The 23177-nt window shown below is 38.5% G+C and overlaps 2 protein-coding genes and 2 pseudogenes across 3 annotated transcripts in view; all 4 read left to right on the top strand.

Annotated features, from left to right (window-relative positions):
- The first annotated feature begins 1222 nt into the window (after positions 1–1222).
- On the top strand, positions 1223–5439 carry LOC141788319 (UDP-glucuronosyltransferase 2A2-like). The gene is made up of 2 exons (XM_074667226.1): positions 1223–1582; positions 2843–5439. Exon 2 carries the CDS (start codon positions 2843–2845, stop codon positions 4424–4426), a length of 1584 nt encoding a protein of 527 aa, XP_074523327.1. The 5' UTR covers positions 1223–1582; the 3' UTR covers positions 4427–5439.
- A 470-nt stretch (positions 5440–5909) lies between these two features.
- On the top strand, positions 5910–9158 carry LOC141787697 (UDP-glucuronosyltransferase 2B31 pseudogene; annotated as a pseudogene).
- A 3934-nt stretch (positions 9159–13092) lies between these two features.
- LOC141787849 (UDP-glucuronosyltransferase 2A3 pseudogene) lies at positions 13093–16586 on the top strand (annotated as a pseudogene).
- Positions 16587–21971: 5385 nt separating this feature from the next.
- Positions 21972–23177, top strand: part of nptnb (neuroplastin b) — a 30129-nt gene continuing 28923 nt past the window's right edge. For both annotated transcript variants that reach the window (XM_074666299.1, XM_074666297.1), the window contains exon 1: positions 21972–22105. In XM_074666299.1, the coding sequence (XP_074522400.1) occupies positions 22030–22105 (76 nt within the window). In that variant the 5' untranslated portion in view covers positions 21972–22029. The remainder of the gene's footprint in view (positions 22106–23177) is intronic.

Genomic DNA, 23177 nt, shown 5'->3' with positions numbered 1-23177 from the left:
CCCTTTTTGCCACCACCACAACAACCCCCCCTGCCTCCCCCTCTCCTATCATCCTCATGGTCACTTATCACAGACGGGACTAGTCGCCATACTCTCTGTTCTGTCGTCTCCCTACAGCAGCATTAGGGATGTGTAGGGAAAAGTCAGCCACTAAGAACCTGCGTCACATCTCCGAGAGATTTTTCTGTTTGTTTATCTGATGATGCACATCGAAATATGAGATGCAACATTTTTTCCCTTCACTAACTGTCAATCTCTATGTATGAGTGTCTGTGTCTATGTGCGTGTGTGTGCTGCCATGGCGACAGAGGACCAGAGATGTTGCATGAGATTGAAAAATAAATCAATATCCAGACTACAGTGAAAAAAAATCTGTTTTTGTTCTGTAGGGTCAGTGTTGGATCTTGTATGTTTAGGTTTAATGTTATAATCTATTGATGTAATCTATCCAGTTTATCTCAGGGCTATGAGACTCATGCTGAACCACTATACATGGTATATTTAGACTCTCTTAATCTTGTTTAGCAAATGTCAAACCTCAGTAGACTATACTCATAAATGACAGATGATACGAAGGAGGACTGATGAATAATTTGACAGCAACAAAAAGATGAGCAATGTAATTTTCTTTTGTAACTCTAAAAGCCCAAAAGGATCATCTATTCTGCTGCTTTCAGAAAATAAAAGATTAATCTTTGACAAACTGTTTTGTTGCCTTCAAATCAGATGCATTATTGCAAAATGCAGTTAAGAGTGGATGAAATAAAAATCCTATATCTAAAAAAGTAAATATATAGTGAAGCTATGTTATATTTCATGTACACACCTTATAGATATTTGACATGTGCATAATAGAATATGAAAAGTGCAAAATTAATTTCTAACAAATGTAAACACCTGAAAGAAACACCACCTTTTTCTTTACACGGCTTCATCAATGCTTGCTTTATGAAATGTTCACTCATTAAATTTATATAGAGATATAATGCATTTGCATAGAGTGGATTTACAAAGAGAAGGATTCAAATCAAAGCAGTGTTATGCTGCAGACTTAGTCTCTGATCATCTGGATTTGCCAAATAAACTGGAACAATTGACTGAAAAATACCACAATAGGAACCTAATTCGGATTATATCAAATTAGAAGCAGAAGTCTGACACCAAATCATAGCAGATGAACGTGAACACTCCCACAGAGTTCCCCTTTGTTTGGCTGTTCCATGGGTTCAAATTACGGGTTAGCTAAACAGAAGAATTACCGTAATGATTAACAAAGAACACAGCGTAAAACAAGCTTGTTGCACCGATCAAGCGTGCACGTTTTAGTTAATGAATTAGTTTATCGTGAATCCCCGTCGTACTAATGTGAATAAATGGTTCCTATCAATATGTAACTACCTTATCACAGCTGTTTCTACAGGGACTTCCTGATTCAACTCTCCAAGGCGCCACTGTACAACGATCAGCTCAACTTCTTCTGGACTCATATGAACCCGGTAGACTAAGCAGAGCGGCATTGTGGAACAGCTTTTCAACATCTATCAGCGGTGTATCGCCGTGAAAAGGGAAAAGTTACGCTACAGTAAGTACGAACGCTTCGTGTTAACGTATTCCTCACAGTAGATGTGACGACATGCTGACTTTATGCGATAAGTTTGCTGCACTGCCAATGTTAAGGGAGAAGTTAGAGGTAGTACTCAGAGTCCCTGCGCAGAGGAAAGCAAGCTTAATTTGGAGTTGGTCGCCTGCTTTATGGGGGAAAACTCATAGCATGCCTATTTATTTTAAAGGAATTGTTCATCGAAATACTTACATCGTAGATAGAGTAATTTAAACCACACAAAACAGTAATGGATTAAAGTACACAATAATAAGTACTGTGAAAAGTAAAATAAATAAATAAATAAATAAATAAATAAATAAAAATTAATTAAATTTAATTAGATAAATAAATATATATATATATATATATATATATATATATATATATATATATATATATATATATATATATATATATATATATATATATATATATTAAAAAAGAGATGTTTGTTTGGGAATGGCATGCAGAAAAAATGTCATAGCCAAGTTAAAGCTCCTGTGTAGTGATAATTGGATTTATATTACTGCCAAGAAAGACCATAATAGAAAAGATATATCATTTCTATTTTGTTGTTTTTTGATACCAGGAATGACTTCTGCTGACAAAGTGATTAATCAATGCTGTTTATGTATGCAGTTTCTACTGCAAAGAAAATCTCATGCATATTTTACTGTCTAACAAAAGCAGGAGGATATTATACATACAACTTGCACATGTGCAGGATGAAATCTGCAAAGATGACAAGCAATGGATTGTCCCTGTTGACAGCAAAAATTTAAAAAAGCCCAAAGTTTCTCATAGGAGGAACTGTGTGAGGAAGACAAAAATGTGAAAACTCCTGACTTTTCAATTTAAAGTGCCTGCCGGTTGCTATAAGCAGGTAGTGAAACAGACTGTGATCATTTTATTTGTTGTGAAGAAAACATGCAGTTACATTTGAAAAAATAACTGAGGTTGTATTAAAGTTGCAACCACTGCCATTGCAGAACTCTGCAAAATCATTTTTTAGCACACTACATAAAATAGACTGTGTTTATACCTCAAAGATTCATTCAGTGATCTGGTCAGCAGCATAAAGAAAGCAAGTTAGGGGACAAAACTGCAACAAAGACACAATGATACTACTTAGTCCAAAGGTTTTGGCGAACCAAATATGGCCTACAGAAACTTTTAATGTTTCTTTTCACATGATTATTATTTTGTTTTTCTGATCCATTGTTTATGTCTTTGTTTCAGATGAGGCTCCTCTATAGCTGCAGTGCTCTGCTACTGCTCCTCCTTATCCCTAGAGAATGTCAAAGTGGCAACATCTTGGTCTTTCCTACAGAAGGCAGCCATTGGCTTAACATGGATATCCTACTCCAAGCTTTGCATGCAAGAGGACACAGTCTAACAGTCCTGCGCTCAAGCAAAAGTTGGTATATCAAGGAGAAATCCCCCTATTACAGTATCTACACGGTGGAAGCAGAAAGAAGCTTGGATCAGGCATTCATAACCAAAATCATAAGAGAAAGTATTGATTTTGAGAGAGGGGCTCTTCCTATAATGAATTTTCTCAACATGGCTATAGGAATGATGGGTATTTTTATAGAAGCCCACAGTGCTGTGACTGAAGTAGTGTCCGCGATCCTAGACGACCAAGTGCTGATGGAAACCTTGAAGGCAAGCAAGTTTGACTTGCTGCTCACTGACCCCTGCTGGGGTGGAGGAGCTATTATAGCCAAATATTTGAACCTTCCTTTGGTCTATAATGTGCGTTGGTTAATACCCTCAGAGGCTCATATGGAAATCGCTCCTTCTCCTCTATCGTATATTCCTATAACAGGGACCGGCAACACTAACAAGATGACCTTTATACAGAGAGTCAAAAACATGATTTTTCACCTACTTGTCCTAAATCAAAATCACATTGTTTCAAGGCAAGTATACCAGAAAGTGTGTGACAAATATCTTGGGCCTGATACTGACTTTAAGGAGTTATTGCTCGATGCAGATATTTGGCTCATGAGAGTGGACTTTGTCTTTGAATTCCCTCGCCCCACCATGCCTAATGTTGTCTACATGGGCGGCTTTCAGTGCAAACCCGCAAAACCACTTCCTGCAGACCTGGAGGAGTTTGTGCAGAGCTCTGGCGAGCATGGAGTCATCATCATGTCCCTGGGGTCCTTTATAAGTGAACTTCCCTCAGACATATCAGATGAGATTGCTGCAGCTTTTGCTAAAGTACCTCAGAAAGTCATCTGGAGACACAAAGGCGACAAACCAGCCACTCTGGGCAACAACACTTTGCTGGTGGATTGGATGCCACAGAATGATCTGCTGGGACATCCAAAGGTTAAACTGTTTGTGGCTCATGGGGGAACAAATGGTGTTCAAGAGGCATTGTATCATGGAGTTCCAGTTGTAGGTCTTCCTATATTCTTTGACCAATATGACAACTTACTGCGACTGAAAGAGAGAGGTGGGGCTGAGATCCTGAGCCTTCAAACCGTGGATAAAGATGACAACTTCCTGAAAGCCATACAGACAGTCCTTAATGAGCCCTCATACAGGATGAATATGCAGAGACTCTCCAGGCTGCACAAAGATACTCCCATGAAGCCCATGGACAGCGCCCTCTTCTGGATAGAGTTTGTGATGAGACACAAAGGTGCAGCTCACCTGAAATCACACTCTTTGAAGATGCCCTGGTACTCCTACTACTCTATTGATGTCTTTTTATTTTTGGCTGGTGTTTTACTTCTTTTTGTTTTGATTACTTTCATGCTGCTTCGATGTTTATGCACCAAAATGTGCAAGAAAAAAGTTAAACATGAGTAATCATTCAATAGAGCTCCATTTGCACAATTGTCTAAAACATAAAATTAACTTTAGGAAAAATTTAGCAGATTTGTAAATTTATATCAGATTTTTAAAATGTGTTTTGATTATTTTTTTGTGACAGTGAAAAACACAGGGAAAATAAATCACACATGGCCACAGAGGTGAGAATAATAAGCAGGGCAAATAAAGGTAAACATACAATATAGTGTAACAAGCCTTTTCACCCTCCCATCCTCCTTCAAGCTGTCCTTAAACATTTCAAACTTAATATGTGAACCTTCACCCCCAACATAGAGATGGGATTTACTTTTTCTTAAAGTCTGGATGAGTTCACATTTGAAATTGATGTTTAAAATGGAAAATGTGACTTTATCTCTAAACCAAAGACAGAAAAGCACAGCTTTTCAAGTTGAGAAAAGGACTTTAGATCCTGAGGTTTAGTACGCATTTTTTGCTGACGTATATAAAAATTTGGCTCCAGTCAATCAATGAAGTGACACTGTTGGTTGATAGAATTTCATTTTTTGGTTGATGATAATTTGTTTGGTAATTGTATGAAATGAATGACTGTTGTGATATTTATCATAAGCTGCATTTAAATCAAATACTTGATTGTTTCATTAATAATATTTGCGGTCAATTAACTTTCAAATATGTTCAGCTGGGTGAGTTTCAATAACTATATCATTTTACTATTTCTAACATGTTTTGGGGTCAAAAATAATAAAAAATGGATATTTCTGATCATAAAAACTGCTTGTAATGTTTTGTTTCTTTTATCTATTTCATGCTTTTTGGCCATTGTGAATGAACAGGTCTGCCTTGGAGAGAAGCCACATTTTGAGGAAAACAAAGTAATTGTTTTACAACTTGCACAGACCATCTTCAGTATGGTAATATGAAACATGCAAAAATAAAGAAAAGGAAAAACTTTTAGATGATTTTAATGTCACTTTGATGGACTTTCATGGTATTTTATTCTTCTCAAAAAGGGAATGATCCTGTCAAATTAATAAAGATGAGACTAAATATATGGTGATACTGACACTTCTTTTTTAAGCTTTCCTCTGGAAAGTGCTTAAAAGCATTTCTTTCCTTTTTTATGTAATTGTCATTGGAAATTTTGCACATTGTGTGAGTATAAGATTTATACATTGCACTACTAGGAGGTAATTTTTCTTTCACACCAAGCTTTTTTTTGCAGATGAGTCACACAGTTTTTGATTTAGTTAATTGGGTTTCATCCAGAACATAAACTTATTTTTCAACTGAATACAACATTATTTCTCAGACCTAAATGAAATGTTTTTTTGACACTAATAAATTTACGCTGATAGGTCTCTCTCTCTCTATGTTGCATAATGAGGACTAAACATACTGAGCTATTTCCTAAAAGAAGGCAGGGACTTCCTATGGGTGGGACAAAAGAAAAACCAGGAAGTGTTTACTGTTGGCCCCTCACTGATCTGATCTGATCTGCTTTGGGTCAAAAACACTTTGCAAGGGAGTAAACTGATAGGCAAACTGGGGAAGTGTCCACTATTGGCTTGACATTGAAAGACTTGGTTCTTAGATTACGAGCACAGAGTAAGTGATCTTCACTAATGTTGGCAGCAGTTCTTTGCTAAAAGAAACACTTTTGTTTTCAGCTTTCACCAGCTAATACCACAGAGAAGAGGAAGGTATTATCAAGTCTAACACATTGTTGAAGGATTGCGTGTTTCATCTAGAGGTAAATAAGTGCATTAGCTTCATTTTCACGCTGGGACTGTGCATTTTCTGAGATAGAAACTCTTCAGTTTTTCTTGAATGCAGAATCAACACACTTGTGGTTTTAAAGGAGACTCAGGGAGACTCTGTTGCTCTTGGAGTTGGGGGGAATACAAAAAGCTGTTGGCACAAAACAGCACTCTCACTTCCTCAAGTGAGGCTCCATGTGCACATCCACGTGACGGTAATCAGGGGGGATTTTTTTTTTTCTTTTGTAACATAAACTGAGGCATCTGACAGGAGCAGCATTGCAACTTATTATTTCATCACACTGGGATATCCTCTTCTGTTTGTGCACATTTCCTGGAGCACTTCAGTAAGAATGACCTCCTGACTGTACTGTTAGAGAAGATGCTTTTCTTTTATTGTCATGGTTATATATACCATTCCTTAGTTTCTCACAGTTTGAGAGGTCTGTGCTTCCACATGAGGGTGAGCATGAGGGTATATCATTCGGGAGCTGTTTGTGAGGAGACACACTGATTGCCATTCAGGCTGCAGGCAGCTGGTATGTCAGTGAAATGTCTCCCCGTTGTTACTCCGTCTCAAAGGAAATTGTTTAAGATGGGAATGTAAAGTGGACATGTACAGAAATGAGAAATCTTAGAATATTTTTTTGATTACAGGTCAGATTACTTAATTTGATCAAACATCCTGTTTTCACTCTGAGGATGCATCAGTACAGACAGCTGCCAGGACCACATTATTCTGCATTATACATTCAGCCCAGGTGTTGACTGGCTCCTCCTGTAACAAAGCTGCTGAACTGTGTTTGAACTTCCCAGTGTTACTGAAAGTTGCTTCAGGATGTCAGAAAAGCCACATCTTATTTAACATTCTCCTAGAAGTGCTGGATTATGTTTACCCTTGATTTAATTACAGAAAAATTACCTCAGGAAGAAAATTATCCCATGGGCTGAATTTTCTGAACGTGTTAAAAAAAAAAAAAAGCTCAATTATGACATGACGAGTTAGTGTGAATGAACTTTTTTGGCACAGTGAAGTAATCAATCTGTTTTCAGCATCAGTCTCCTGTTACCCAGTTTATTGGATGATATCTGTTTAAATATTAACACAATATGTGACTTTGTACCCTCCTCAGCAAGAAATGCATCTTCAATGGATCCAGATCATTCTCTTGGGGCTCTGTCCAACCGTGGTGTATGGAGGAAAAATTCTTGTTTTCCCCACAGACGGAAGCCACTGGGTCAACATGAATGTCATCGTCCAGGAACTACATTCACGGGGCCACCAGGTTTTTGTTTTGCGATGGACAGACAGCTGGTACATCAAGGAAACCTCTCCATATTATTCCTCGATTACTCTTCAAATGGAGTCTGGATTTGATAAAGACTTTATAACAGAATTTGTATCAAAGCTGTTAGAGCTCCAGAGGGAGGGAAGGTCTGCCTGGGCACATTTCAAGCTACAGATGGAACAAATACAGGTGGCCTCAATGATGCATGAAAAAACATCTCAAATACTTGAGCTGATTTTTGAAAACAAAGATTTGATACAATTGTTGCAAGAATCCAAATACGACCTTGTCCTGACAGACCCTGTTCTTCCAGCTGGTGCGATACTTGCTCACTACCTCCAATTGCCTCTCGTCTTTAATGCCAGGTGGTCTAGTCATGGAGAAGGCCACTTTGTCATTGCACCCTCTCCTCCATCTTATGTTCCTCTTCCAGGGAGTGAGCTTACAGACAAGATGAACTTTATGGAGAGAGTTCTAAATTTTGTGATGATTGGCCTCCCTAAACTTCATGGTAAACTCTATGTTTCCCCATATTATGATGCAGTAATTAAAGAATACATAAGTCCAGATGCAGATTTACTCTCCCTGCTTCAGGCAGCTGATCTGTGGCTCATGAGAGTGGACTTTGTCTTTGAATTCCCTCGCCCCACCATGCCCAATGTCATCTACATGGGAGGCTTTCAGTGCAAACCTGCAAAACCACTTCCTGCAGACCTGGAGGAGTTTGTGCAGAGCTCTGGGGAGCATGGAGTCATCATCATGTCTCTGGGGACAATGGTTGAGGAGCTTCCCTCTGACTTTTCTGATGCTATTGCTGCAGCTTTTGCGAGGGTCCCTCAGAAAGTCATCTGGAGACACACAGGCAACAAACCTGCTACTTTGCGCAACAACACTTTGCTGGTGGATTGGATGCCACAGAATGATCTGCTGGGACATCCAAAGGTGAAACTATTTGTGGCTCATGGAGGAACCAATGGCATCTATGAAGCAATGTATCATGGAGTTCCCATCTTTGGTATGCCACTGATTTTTGATCAACGGGATAATATGTTTAAAATTGAATCAAGAGGAGCAGGGAAGGTTATAGATATCATTACTATAACTGAAGACAAATTCTACCAGGGGATTCAGGAAGTCCTTACTGAGCCCTCGTACAGGAGGAATATGCAGAGACTCTCCAGGCTGCACAGAGATACTCCCATGAAGCCCATGGACAGCGCCATCTTCTGGATAGAGTTTGTCATTAGACATAAAGGTGCAGCTCACCTGAGAACAGAGTCTTACAAGATGCCCTGGTACTCCTACCACTCTGTTGACGTCTTTTTGTTCCTGGTTGGAGTATTGTTTCTGGTACTATTCACTGCTTTCATGCTCCTCAGGTGTCTGTGCAATAAAATGTGCAAGAGAAAAGCAAAGATGGAATAGTTACTCATGAGTCTGTAAATTCAGTATTCCATGATATGCAGTAAAACAGCATACAACTTCACAAATAAGGGCATTAGTGTGTCCTTTTATTTTAGTTTATTTTAATTTTTTGTTTTGTTTTGTTTTGTCTTTTTTTGTTTTGCTTCAAACTGTGATGCAATGGCTAATCACAAAAAGGAGAAGCTGTTTTAGTCTTATCTTCCACTAAATACTATTTAGAGCATTTCTGTTTTAACATCATTGTTATGTTTTGAGAGAAGAAGCATCATTTTTTTAACATGCCGCAACTACTGATTAATTCTTTCACTGTTAAATGTAACTTGTTGTTTCAAAGTAAATATATGGTGCAAAGGTCTGCCTCAAAATTTTATGTAAGGTCAAAAAAAATGTTTTTCTAACACCAACAGAAGTTATGTTGATTAAATAAGACGTCTTGTGTCAACCCTTGTCTTAGTTTGGTTGATTTAAAATTGTTAGTTAACTCAACTTCTTCAGGTAGTTGTTTGAAATAATTCTCCTATTTCAACTCAGCTAAAGGTTTCATTTTTGTTAACCTTTCATTTTAGTTAATATACAGATTATTTGTTAGTTACTTTAACTTCTTCAGGTTCTTGTTTAACATTTTAAATCCATTTTCTGGCAAAGTGGTTTGTATTGAAAAAGCCAAAAGCCAGGTTTGTACCATGAGGTTCAGACACCTGATCCTTTGGAAGTAGGCAATACACCAGACTATCTGGCTCAGACAGTCAGAAATTACTCAAGAACCTATCCATTTAGAAGTAGGCTTTCATATCCACAGTGTACCCTCCTTACTTATGGTAACAAAAAAAATCTAATTCACATAGGTATTCTGGGTATTAATTTTAAGGCTGTAGCTTTACTGAACAGTTTGAAGCTCTCTTATCCACTGCGCTCCCATCTCACTCATGGTGACAGTAACTATTAGATCACAACTCACAAAAGCATTCTGGGTAATAACTTTTTAAACCCATGCTCACCTGAATTCCTTCATTGTCAAGTCGACATGCATTCCTGATTTATTTGAACATACATTTTCAAGTTGAAATATATTTTGTGGTTGAGACAATGCCAATTTATTATTAAGAGTTATCACAACAATTTCAGCAATCTTTTGTCAAATTGACATAGAATAATATGCTAGAATAACAAACATGCCAAAACACATTTTTCAGTGTTGTAAAGTACATCAAGCATTTTTAATAATTATAATGTTGGGTTATAAAATTGTTCAATAAATCATTGCTGACCATGTTCAAACTGAGCATGTTTTAAAGCACTTAAAATTAAAAGCATATTTTGTCTTTTTAAGAGTAAGTATGGACCATTCTCCTTTGTGATATCTCTTCCTTGCAACGCCATGTTTATCTTTCTTTGACACACCTCATTTAAGAGTCATAAGCTGAAGGCTACCTGAAAGGTGTGCACAGGTCAGCGCAGGTCCTACAATTTTATCGTCTTTGTCAGTGAGAGGCTGCAGCTTAGTAATAAATCCAAAGTTCAACATTTACTCATCTCTGAGCTCCATGTGTTTTAATGTTGGGCAAAATACACAAGCTACAACGCTCCTCCCAAGTTAGTTTAATACATTTCTTGTATTCTCTCTTGTGTTTCTGTTTGATAAATCTGGTTCTGATATGTTTAATGCAGATGTGTCTGTAGTGTGAAGCTTCTTTCCTTAAGACATGACTTTGCTTCATCCCATTACAACATGATAACATTAACATCCCAAGGATAACAAAACTCTCCATGTTTGATTAATTTATTTGAAGGGCAGGGTGTATTAATCAACATTTCAGCACAGTATCCATGCAAATTTGCCAGTTATCCCTAAGGCTAATTGTCATCTGTAGTACTTGGCAGGTAAGAGCAGAGTTCATGATATAAAGAAATGAAATGTGGGTGAGGCAAGAGTTGCTAAAAAAAGAGCAGTCGATTTTATAGATCCAACCATTCAACACAGCCTCACCCGACAATATGAAGTTGTAGTTTTACAAAGGTCTGAATGTAGTCTGTGATTCATAAGTTTCTTTCTTTTGACTTAGCGGACCTAAGAATTTTTTTTTCTTCAATATTTTAATTTTAGTTGATTATTTATAACTCAAAATCAAACAGCCATCATCCGGATCATACCTTATGTATCCAAAATATAAAAGTTAATGTCATGCAAAGGCTTCAAATCTCCCAGTCTGGATAAAATAAAGGATAACACTTGTTTAAGAGTATTGAGATATATCAGATGGTGTAAGTTCTCAAAGCTTGTAGTGACTGTGTGAAAGGTGAGTATCAGGCAGACCACATACTGACAACCATTGTCCTGTCTTTACCTTTCTTCTGTGATGATAACACTGCAGCACTGACTCATTGCACAATGGGGACTGTACATGTTGAGCGTTTACTTTTGCAAAGAGACAGGAATCTCCAAGGGAGAGTGTTGATGTTGGAAACAAAGAAACCTGGAAGTGTTTATAGTCCCACAATGTGGCTTGTTGGTGATCTGCTTTACTCTGGCTGAATCAAGAGAGATTGTTGAAATACGACCCTGAAAAGTTTCCACTACAGATATTTTTGACAGGTCAAAGACTTTTTTTTTCTTTTCTAATTTTTTTTTTTTTTTTTTTTTTTTTGGCTTGTAGAGTGAAAACCACGGAACGATCTGCTTGGACAGCTCACTTCAAATTATTTGTGAGTCACTGAAGTATAATTTGAATTTAAGACACTTTGTATCATGGAGTTTCCATCTTAGGTGTCCCATTAAAGTTTGATCATCATGATAATCTGTTTTATATTAAATCAAGATGAAGGTAGCAGAGATTACTTTGTCTAAATTAATGTTTAATCACAAACTCAGGATGTGCTAAATGAGCCCTCACACAGGATGAACATGCAGAGACTCTGCAGGCTGCACAGAGATTCTCCAATGAAGCCCATAGACAGCGCCCTCTTCTGAATTTTCACAAAGGTGCAGCTCACATGAGAACAGAGCCCTACAAGTTGCCACCACTCTGTTGATGTCTTGTTTCTGGTACTATTCACTGCTTTTTAATGCTGATCAAGTGTTTGTGCTCTTTAGTGTGCATTTACATGATATTTCTCTGAACTTAGTCAATGTTGTGACATTTTTGTAAGGAGACACTGTCTGAATGAGTTGCTAGGCAATGAATTAAAGATAAATCATTTATACTTTTATTTATACATTTATACTCTAGTTTGTTCAACCTTTGATCAAGGCTAATGACAGGAATGCTTCCAATAAACATGTTTATGTATATGAAGACGGCAGAGGTTAATATGAACAGAGGGAAACCACAACTGGTACTTTATTCATATTATCTTGCTGGGTTAAATGTCATCAAAATAAAGCCATATAAATATTAATGACTGACAGACAAGCCTGGTGGGATCTAATTAATCTAGCACAAGATGGTATGATTTATTTCTACGCTTCTCTTTCATTTATAGATATGTCTGCTTTTTTACATTTTTAACTCACCAGGTGTACATCACTTTTGATATGTCTCTTGATGTGTTACCTAATAAGTTTAATAAAACAGCTTAAGGTTCTACAGCTTTGTGTTGTGGGAGGAAAAACATCAAGTGCTGAATGTCTGCCAAGTTTTTAGATCATTTGAAAACAATTGGACAGCAAATACTGGCCTAGAAAAAAAACGCTTAGAAGGCTGCTTCTATTGTCAACACTAATTAAATAACTGTAAGTGCCTTTTGCTCTGTAAAAATATAGATAATGTGTAATACACTGCATGGTATGTGTGTTTTTTGACAACAGTACATTGAACTTTCTGCATCATGACTCGCGTGAGAATGGTAAACACGTTTTCTAAGAGCAAAGGGTGTCCACGAGTCTGTGAGGGTTTTATTACATGCAGCCTTTATCAATGGGTGGCTGCCTATGTACCAAAAATCCAAAGTCCTACATTTACTCAACTTGGGTCAAGGTGTTTGCCACTGTTTTGAATGAAGAGTGAAGTTAGTGTTTTGATGAATACTGCAAGAAGTTATGTAAATCCTATATGACATATTTACCCACATAACAAGGTAACTTGGCCGTATTACTCACTCTGCATCTTAGAGCTTTTTGACATGCGCCACAGTAAAGTTTTCATTGTAGTCTTGACATTCAAAGACTTTGATTTCAGCTTATGAGGAAAGAGTAAGAGGTCTACTAAGCAGGTGTTCTCTACTCAATAAACACTTTTTTGAGCTTTCACCAGCTAATGTTACAGGAGGGAAGGAAATGTTATTAAATGAAGCCCATTGTTAAAGGATTAGGAATTTCATCAATGGAAAATAGGTGCATGGGATTTGTTTGTGTGTTTTTTGGAAAAGAAGCTCTTCAATTTCTCTTTAATGGAAAATCAACACATTTGTGGTTTTTAAGACATTGCTGTTCAGGGAGTTTGGGGAATACAAATTGCATTCACAGTTTTTGGCACAAAACAACACTCTCATTTCCTGAAGTGGGTCCCATGTGCACATCCACGTGGCGAGGCTCAGAGGAGTATTTTCTTAAACACAAATGAAGAGAAAATCACATTTCTTCTTCCTGTTTGATCATTCCTGGACACCTCCTTTTATTGTGTGCACATTTCAATGAGACTGAGGTCTAATACTCTCTTCGTCACCGCCAAGATGCGTCAGTAAAAGCAAATATTTGAGCCACATTAGGCCTGTTTGAATTCCCTTGCTCCATCATATCTGGTGATGTCTAAAGTCTTCAGAGCAGCCATTCTCGAAAACAACACACTGCTAGTTGAGCATTTGTCACAAATTGCCCTTCAAGAAGTCCAAATATGAACACATCTGCATGTCAAGAAAGAAAAAAATGAAAACTACAGAGCTAGATATTATCAGGATAAAACTGTGGGCTTTCTTCTTGCAATGAACTTTCTCAGAAAGGAATGCCCCCCCGCCAAAGAAAATATGAAAGACTCCTTGATGTGCAGAGATCAGCCAACAAGAGCACTGTGGGTAAATGTGAAGTACACCTAAGAAATCAATCTTACGGAGTGCCCTGATAGTTCGCCATTGTGTTGGCTTCTTTTACTCAAGCATGGCTTCAAATAACATTCCAGACGAACACTGACATCATTGTCCCAAATAATAAATTAAGAAATAAATAAATCGAAATAGCATTTTTTGTTTTAGTCAGTCTGGCTCTGATCATTTCTTTCTTAATGTTTCTTTCTTTGATGATGTTTTTTTAACTCTTGATTTTCAGGTGCATTTTTTTTTTTTTTTTGGTTTTGAGTTAACTAGTGGTTTGTCAAAAGGCTCTTTGAGAACTTCTTCCAGTTTTAGGATGAAATAAATCAGATGAAAAATTTTATATTTCATCTATTACCAGGACTTTACGAGTGTATCAAAATCATAACACTCTGAATCTTAGATTGGATGTAATTGTTCACTTGGGAACACAAGAGTCATCCAACCTCTGCTTTTAGCTTTGTAAATGATTCTACTCCAACTTTAGCCCTGTACAAAAGAGGTCGACTCCCCTTTGTACTTCCTTATCACCTCTATGTTTTACATAAATTGCAGTGCCAAAGTCCCTCTCGAGTTGAAACCTGGAAAGACCAGTATGAGTCCTTTCTGAAGAAGGGGAAACGTTTAAAGAAACACACGGATGCCAAAACAGGTAACTAATTTTTCCCTTTTTTTTTTTCTTTTTTTATTTGTAACTAATATTTTTCTTGTGGTTTAAGTTTCCTCAAAAAACCCTCACATATTTTACTTAGATGTGAAGTTTTTCTTCTTGTTGCAGTCAGTTGTTGCCTGTTTTAAGTTATCACTTATAGCCATACTTAATTTATTTGAATAAAAAGTCAACATTTTAGCTGAAAAGGGGTATGGAAAACTTTGAAACTACCTGATTTTCTGTAATATTACTGACTACTGTAAAAAAAAAAATGTTATCACTGAAAATATAGCAAGCACATATATCAAGATATTGGTTGAAGTAAAAAATTGCAACCTTCTTGAAAATGTTGATAAAACTGGTGGCTGTACTGAAAATGATGTATTTGAAAAAAATATACTGTTAAGCGTTTAATTCATTTATTTATTTATTTTAAATCTAATATCAGAGTGAACATGCATCCGCAATGGATTTGGATCCCTCTTCTCTTGCTCTGTCCAACGGTGGTCTATGGAGGAAAGATCCTTGTTTGCCCCATGGATGGGAGTCACTGGGTGAACATGAACATTGTTATCGAGGCACTACACTCAAGGGGTCACCAAATTACTGTTGTGCGATCACCAGACAGCTGGTACATTAAAGACAACTCCCCCTACTACACTTCTATCACACTGGAAATGGAGTCTGGATTTGATGAAGACTTTACAACTGCTTTTGCAGCCAAGCTGTTGGAGCTCCAGAGGGAAGGGAGGTCCATGTGGGCACGTATAAAGCTCGAGATGGAACAAACGCAAATAGCCTCCAAGCTGCATGAAACAACATCTCATATGATTCGGAAAATTCTTGAAAACAAAGATCTGATTAAGTCACTTCAAGATGCCAAGTATGACCTTGTCCTAACAGACCCAGTTTTTCCTATAGGGGTTATATTTGCTCACTACCTCGGGTTGCCCCTTGTCTATAATGTCAGATGGACTAGTTTTGGGGAAGCACATTTTTCAATCGCACCCTCTCCTCCATCTTATGTTCCACTGCCAGGGAGTGAGCTTTCAGACAAGATGAGCTTTATAGAAAGAGTTCTAAATTTTGTCATTTCTGGCCTTGCACAATACCAAGTAGAAAATTGTGTGTCAATATATTATGATGCAGTAATTAAAGAATACATTGGTCCAGATGCAGACTTACACTCCCTGGTTCAGGCAGCTGATCTGTGGCTCATGAGAGTGGACTTTGTCTTTGAATTCCCTCGCCCCACCATGCCCAATGTCATCTACATGGGCGGCTTTCAGTGCAAACCTGCAAAACCACTTCCTGCAGACCTGGAGGAGTTTGTGCAGAGCTCTGGGGAGCATGGAGTCATCATCATGTCTCTAGGGACACTGATTGGGGAGCTTCCCTCTGACTTCTCTGATGCTATTGCTGCAGCTTTTGCGAGAGTTCCTCAGAAAGTCATCTGGAGACACACAGGCAACAAACCAGCCACTCTGGGCAACAACACTTTGCTGGTGGATTGGATGCCACAGAATGATCTGCTGGGACATCCAAAGGTGAAACTATTTGTGGCTCATGGAGGAACCAATGGTGTTCAAGAAGCAATGTATCATGGAGTTCCCATTTTAGGCATTCCACTGATTTTTGATCAAAGAGACAATCTGTTCAAAATTGAATCAAGAGGAGCAGCTAAGGTAATAGATATCATTACTATAACTGAAGAAATTTTCTACCAGGGGATTCAGGATGTCCTTACTGAGTCCTCGTACAGGATGAATATGCAGAGACTCTCCAGGCTGCACAGAGATACTCCCATGAAGCCCATGGACAGTGCCCTCTTCTGGATAGAGTTTGTCATTAGACATAAAGGTGCAGCTCACCTGAGAACAGAATCCTACAAGATGCCCTGGTACTCCTACCACTCTGTTGACGTCTTTTTGTTCCTGATTGGAGTATTGTTTCTGGTACTATTCACTGCTTTCATGCTCCTCAGGTGTCTGTGCAATAAAATGTGCAAGAGAAAAGCAAAGAAGGAATAATAAATAAGAATTATTTAGAAAAGCAGCAATGTTTGTTTATTTTACAAAAGATATTTTGTTTCTCACATCAAATAGTTAGAACACCTTGATGATCATCCCTTGAAATCTTCACACCAGGAGTGCACAGAGAGAGATACTTGACACTTTAAAGAGGAAATTAAACAAAAACGGTAACAGTTTATTCATTTGTCCTATGTAAGTAGTGTTCCTTCAAAGAACATGATTTGAATACCCAGCACATTTTTTGCACATTTAAATAAAAGTTACACTCTGGAGCATTTGATCCTGGCATGCTCATATCTTTGCCAAAATATACTCCTAAGCTTTGTGGTGTTTTTTTTTTTATTTATGGTATAGACTCATTCCAGATTTCTCTGTCATGGTTTGTATAGATCAATAAGTTCAGGATGGCCCTCTATTATAAGCTTGATCATCTCACTTGGATTTTATCCCAAAAATCAAACCAATTGAAATGATTGCAACAAATGTTTACGTCAAAATGGTGAATTTTATCTAAATGTAAAAAATAAAGTGAATGAATTTAATTTATGGATGTGGGATTGTTTTTTGTATATTCTCAAAGGAGTAAGTATGACTTTTGTTTCAAAAAACATTTTGTGTATATTTTTTTACAATATACAGCCATAATTTTTGCCATAGAAACCACAGACTGCAGAATGATTGACAAAAGTAATTTTGCACTCTTTGAAATGCTTTCATATTTACAAGTAAGAGTTTATGTTAACATCTCAGCAGTTTTAAAGTTTTAAGTTACTCTTGAAAAAAACTAAGGACCTTGAGTCTTGTATTATACAGTTATACCAGTGGCTAAATCAGGGCTGCAGGTATGTTAAAGCCCGATTTTCCAATAGTCACATAAGGTTGTATTATACAGTTATACCGGCGGCTAAATCAGGGCTGCAGGTATGTTTAAGCCCGATTGTCCAATAGTCACATAAGGTTAAAGTAAACATCCTCTTACTTTAAAAAAGCAGTTTAAGACTCTGTTGAGTCCTTGTCCAGGATTGACATTTGTTTGCCAGTGAATATGACACCCTGTTGTGCTTGAGAGTGAAGAGTGCTTAGTGGATAAAGACAACAACTTCCTCAGGGCGATCTGTAAAGTTCTGAATAAGCTCCCCCACAGGATGAACATGCAGTGTCTGCTCCAATTTCTACACTTAATAGGCTTAAGTAGCACACAGGCAATGTTGTAAATAACAAGAAACACAAGTCAGAAATCTACTTCTGTAGCATTTGTCAATTGTACTAGACCTGCAGACACTCTCCAGGCTAAAGTATGGGACAGTAATCTTTTGTGGATTAAAGGTGTCTGTAGTCATGGGGATGGTGCTTGCCTGAAATTCTAAATATCCTGCTTTAAAGCCTAAATTTCTGCTCTCCAAGTTAAGATTGCAATAATTAACATGTGTACATTTTCAATGTGCACACTGTAAAACACAAACAAAACAAAACAAACACTATTGGTATTAAAAGATTGGTCTGTAATATTTGTGGACACTGATATAATTTTATGACATGAAAGTACAAAATCCCTGAATGTTTTAGTAAAAAAAATAAATTAATCATATTACAAGTTATAAAATGATAATAAAAAAACATGCTATAAAGACTGTTTTGAATTTTATGTTTACATTACACTGGCTGTTCACTGCCATGATACAGATCAGAACATGACTTTACATTTATAGGTGTCAGATGAGTATGGATCATACTTTTGAGTCATTTTTTCATTCTAGGAAGAATTGGACATGGAGAGGTTTGCAACCAAGGAACCAAAGTAGGAAAACAAACAGAAAAAGAAATATAAACATATGAAAGTTAGCTTTGAATATTTTGGACACACACTCACAGAGAGAGAGAAAGAGAGAGTGTGTAGCACAGTCAACTAATAAAAGTCGGGTACTAGCTGCCTGATCGATTCCAAATGCCAACATAGTATTTACAAAAGGCATAATAAAAAAATAAACAAAGGCCCCTAAAAATGTTGACAACAGAATGTCTTACCCGTCCCATTGGGGTTGAATGACAATTATTTGTTGAAATGATAGGACAAAGCTTATTTTTCTCTTTGCTAAGAGATGGGTTTATAATACCAACTTCAGTCTCACATCTGTTGCTTATAAATGACACTGAAGTCTGAAGGCAATCAGGTAAACTTATCAAGTCCTGGAAACAGGTAGTTCACCTCTTAAAACAGGGGACTTTTTGTAACTTGTTAACATAACTACTCATCAAATGAAGACTTATTTACAGTCAAGCTTTCATTCATATTAAAAATAAGAACAGAACACTTAAGTTTAATTGAAGAGGTGCTGGTAAGCAGATTTTGTTATCTTTGGATAGAGCCAGGCAGACTGTGTCCTCCATTCTTTGTTGTTGCTATTCTATGCTAACCAACTGCTGGCTGCAGCTTCATGTTCAGCAGTTGGACATGAGATTAGGGGCTGCTTCTTCATCTAACCATATGCAAATAAGTGAATTAGCAAAGTCCCCAAATTACCTTATTTTTCCTTAAAGATAGGTTAGTCTTTTTAAGGCGCCGCTCTGAAGTATGAATGAGATGAAGACAAGCACAGCAGTGGTTATACATTCACCAATAATATAGAAGTATTTTCAGTGATAATCATATTTACATTATCTTCATGTGGCAGCAACATTAACTGTTCTCCATCAGGGGAAATTTTTAATGGCTCCAATAGTGTAATCTTTTCAGAGTATTTACAAAAGGCTCCATGCCATCAGGGCTGATGTGGTAGGATGTGTGAGTCCTCTCATGATGTCCTGAGCACAGTGAGTTCGGCTACATCTGAATCCTCCATCTCCAACTCTTGTCTGCAGCTTTCTCTGATTACATACACTACGAGACCCACACAGATGAAAATGAGGAGGGTTATGCCTATAACCTGGGTACAAAGGAGTAAAGCGACACTTTGTTTAGTAATTATTCACAGATCATGTCTAGGTTTGGTTAAAAAGTTTAAAAAGCTATATAGACAGTCCATAATCATCCTTGGTGCAAACTGTAAAGCAGAGGTGTATTCATTGCAAACATGCAACATACTCTTCTATAGGTTAAAAATAATGGACCCACCTGAGAAAAGACAAAGAGCTGTTGTGAGCGAAGCATTAGTTCTTGTAGGGTATCTCCCTCACTACTTGGCTCGCACCACTTCTGCGGAGCTGCCTTGTCAACTATTACAAATCTGCCCTCCCAGTCTGTCATAGCACAAGCAAAGTACTGGCCATCCAGGAACAGTAAGATCAGCCACACGATAGCAGGCACAAAACTGGAAACAGTTTTTCTGCACCACGCATCACATCTGCATCCTTGAATGATCAGCATCAAGGTGAAGGCCATGACGGCAGGAATGATGAAGAAGGCTGATGAAAATACTCCGTTCCATGTAGGGTTGCAAGGACACTCAAACTCCAGCTCCACCAGCTTCTCTAGTCCCATGAGGATAAAGCCAAAAGCCACATTTGATACCAGAGGACTGTTGCTAAGTTCATTTTTCAGCCTGGTAAGCCATTGTTGTCTACTTTCCATACTAGATTGACCAAAGAATGAAGACAATCGTTGTAAAAAGCCCAAAAGAGGGTCCAGCGGTGTGAACACATTGGCAACAGCTAAGTGATGCGTGATTAACTCATCCAGGGGTAAGTTTTCCCCTCAGGCAAAATGCCACACTTCCACTCTGATTGGTTTCAAACAAAGGAGGGTGTGCCGTCTGCTCTGACATTTCCCCAGCTGATTGGCCTGTGTGAGGTTTCAGGTGGGGTTACATTTTAAATGTGGTCTCTCACAGACAAACAGGAGGGAGGGATATAAAGTGGAGGGAAGTTTGTTCTCCAGTTGAGCACAAGCAGACTCTTTTGTAGTAATCTCGCAAAAAACATGCAAAGAGGTAAAAGCGTTCAAAAGGAGTAAAATACACTGAAGGATGAAGCTGCAGCTGTACATGTTCTCTTAAACTGGAACATTGCACTTTGATAGATACCTAACAATAGCAATTTGTCTTCATCTACCCCATAATTCTGCAAGCTGATAATTAAATATGTTGGGACAAAATTACTCTAGCTTTTCGTCGATTCATTTGTTGCAATTTTCTGCAATTAAAAAACAAGGTGCATGCAGACTTTCTTGAGGAATACATCTGGCCACATGAGGGCGTCCGTGCAGCAGTACAGATTAAGGATAGAGAGGATTACAGGAGGCCATGTTGAACTTTCAAGGGGATGTGGTTCATACAGCTTGAGAACAGCCAGGCCACTGATGTGATGACATAATTTATAAATGACCTCACTGAGCTCAAGAGCATCACCATAATCTGCTCACATTAAAACCTGACAGGAGCAAGTATTTGGCCTCTGTGAAATAGGATTGTAAAGAGGAGACTGTCGAATGGGGAGCTTTGCTTTCATTTCATCTGCAGAACCGTTTTAAGTTTTCAAATTGCACCACCCAAATCATGCCTATTTCAAAATGTGTCGTTTCTGCAAAGATTTTTTTTAAAATCTGACTTTACTGCTGCTGAAGAACAGGATGGGAATTTAAAGTGACATTAATATTGCAGAAGCTGCTGAACAGAGGAAGCCATATGGACCATGCTGCTGCTTCTGCTGTAGCCGTGGTCACTTCAGTAAATGCTGTATGAGCAAAAACAACATCCTCCAAATAGAGCACGATAAATGCGCACCTGTCATCGTGTGTAGAAAAGCCTGTCTGTATGAGAATGGAGGCTGGGGAGGCGCAGAATAAGTGCCCGACTTTACAAACAAAATCAATTACATACGTGCTCTTGACTCTGCGTGTGTGTGTGTGTGTGTGTGTGTGTGTGTGTGTGTGTGTGTGTGTGTGTGTGTGTGTGTGTGTGTGTGTGTGTTGTTATCCACGATCATGAGCGCATAGGGCACGCGCAGCTTGTCGTTGCTGCCGTTGGTGTCCTACCAGCATCTGTTCCTCTTTTTGGAGCAGACTTGTGTTTCGACTACATCAGCTCCCATCGGGAATAATTTGTGCGCTACTTTCATTTTAATCACCGCAGCGTTACCGCGAGAGCGTAAATGCGCATCGCTCTGCGCATCTTTGAATCTTCAGAACTACACTGTGGACAGTCTCCCTGACATCCAAAGACCTCTCCTCCGCAATCCGACGAGGCTTCTTCACCGCCTATGGCCGCACATCGGCATCCCTGAGCCGCTGGCCTCGTCCCCGGACCTTTCACCCACCACTGTCCTCAAAAGCTCTCACGATCAGGAAGACGTCTGCAAACAATTTTGTGCCATCATCCTCGGCGTACTATTTTTAAAGATCCCGGTGCTATGCTGGGCCCATCTCTCTAGATCTTGTGATTAAAACACGATCTCTCCTCCCACATTCGTCCGACCGAGACCCTGGTACTCTCGTCGAGCCCCGACGATGCATCCTAACGCAGTGATGCTGGCGGTGGTCCTTCTGGGGAACTTGATGCTGCCATTCGTCTCGGCGCAAAACGGTAAGAAAGCAGATGTGACCATGGCATGATTGTAAACAGCGCGGTGAGGGAAAGTGACTTGACTTGTGTGATGACGCCCGAGCGGAATGTTTTCCAAGGAGGATTTGGAGTGTGACTGCGTTAAAGCTACTACCACAGTTTCATGCATCCCGACAACAAGGCCAGAGTAAGACCTCAACAAATCTGATTCAGCCACTGACCACAGGATGGAACTCTTAACTGAGAAACCAGGCGATATAGTGACATTATTACAAGGTTGTTTACTGTCAACTGAGTGCACTGTAGGTGTGTCTGTAGGAGGAATTAGCTGACACTTTCAGACAAGAGGAACATGTTGTCTAATTAGTTTTCAAATAGACATTCAGTGGTATTTTTGCCAAACTAAGCCTTGCACCTACGTGAAATGAGTTCATATTTACAGCAAGTAGTATATGGTGGACAAGAGGTGCCAGTGTGTGGTGTGTTCAGTCTAATGGGGTTGGGGACAGAGTGTGTCAAGGACGACTAACCTGCTCTGCTTGATGATCCAGTAACATACAAACCAGTAAACACATGCTGAAGGCTTACCCAGTGTGTGCTGTAAATACTGTAAACACAAGGCCCTTCTATACCACAGTTACAGAGCTGATGCACCTACTGTATTGAAAAAGCCCTTTTGTAACACATTTCCTGTCTTACAGCCATAGTGGATGCACAAATAGCATCATTATTTCTTTTATGAGAATCATATTTGTGCATACATCCCGTTTTTCCAAATATTGAAACATTTAGCAAGGGGTTTGACTTACAGCTGTGGAGGATTGTCATTTGTTCCTATAATTTCCAAAGTTCACTATGCATTAATCATAAAAAAGCTGACATGATGCGGTGTAAGTAAATGTCAGCAACATGCTGTTGGGTGTTCCAGGCTGTCCTCCTCTGAAACAGCACATCCTGACTTCAAATTCTGTTGAATCACGTCACCCAGAGGGGCACACAAGTCAGCAGCTATTCACGACACCAAAGTGGGATCTTTAAAATTTTGTTAAAAAATAAATAAAGATTGGTGCTTTTTGCAGCCCTGACATGGTTA

Source organism: Halichoeres trimaculatus, unplaced genomic scaffold, assembly GCF_033239565.1.
Source record: "Halichoeres trimaculatus isolate MK-OKI-2021-1 unplaced genomic scaffold, fHalTri1.1 fHalTri1_scaffold_3, whole genome shotgun sequence".
In the NCBI taxonomy this organism is placed as follows: Eukaryota; Metazoa; Chordata; class Actinopteri; order Labriformes; family Labridae; genus Halichoeres; species Halichoeres trimaculatus.
This window is presented reverse-complemented; position numbering and strand designations above follow the sequence as displayed.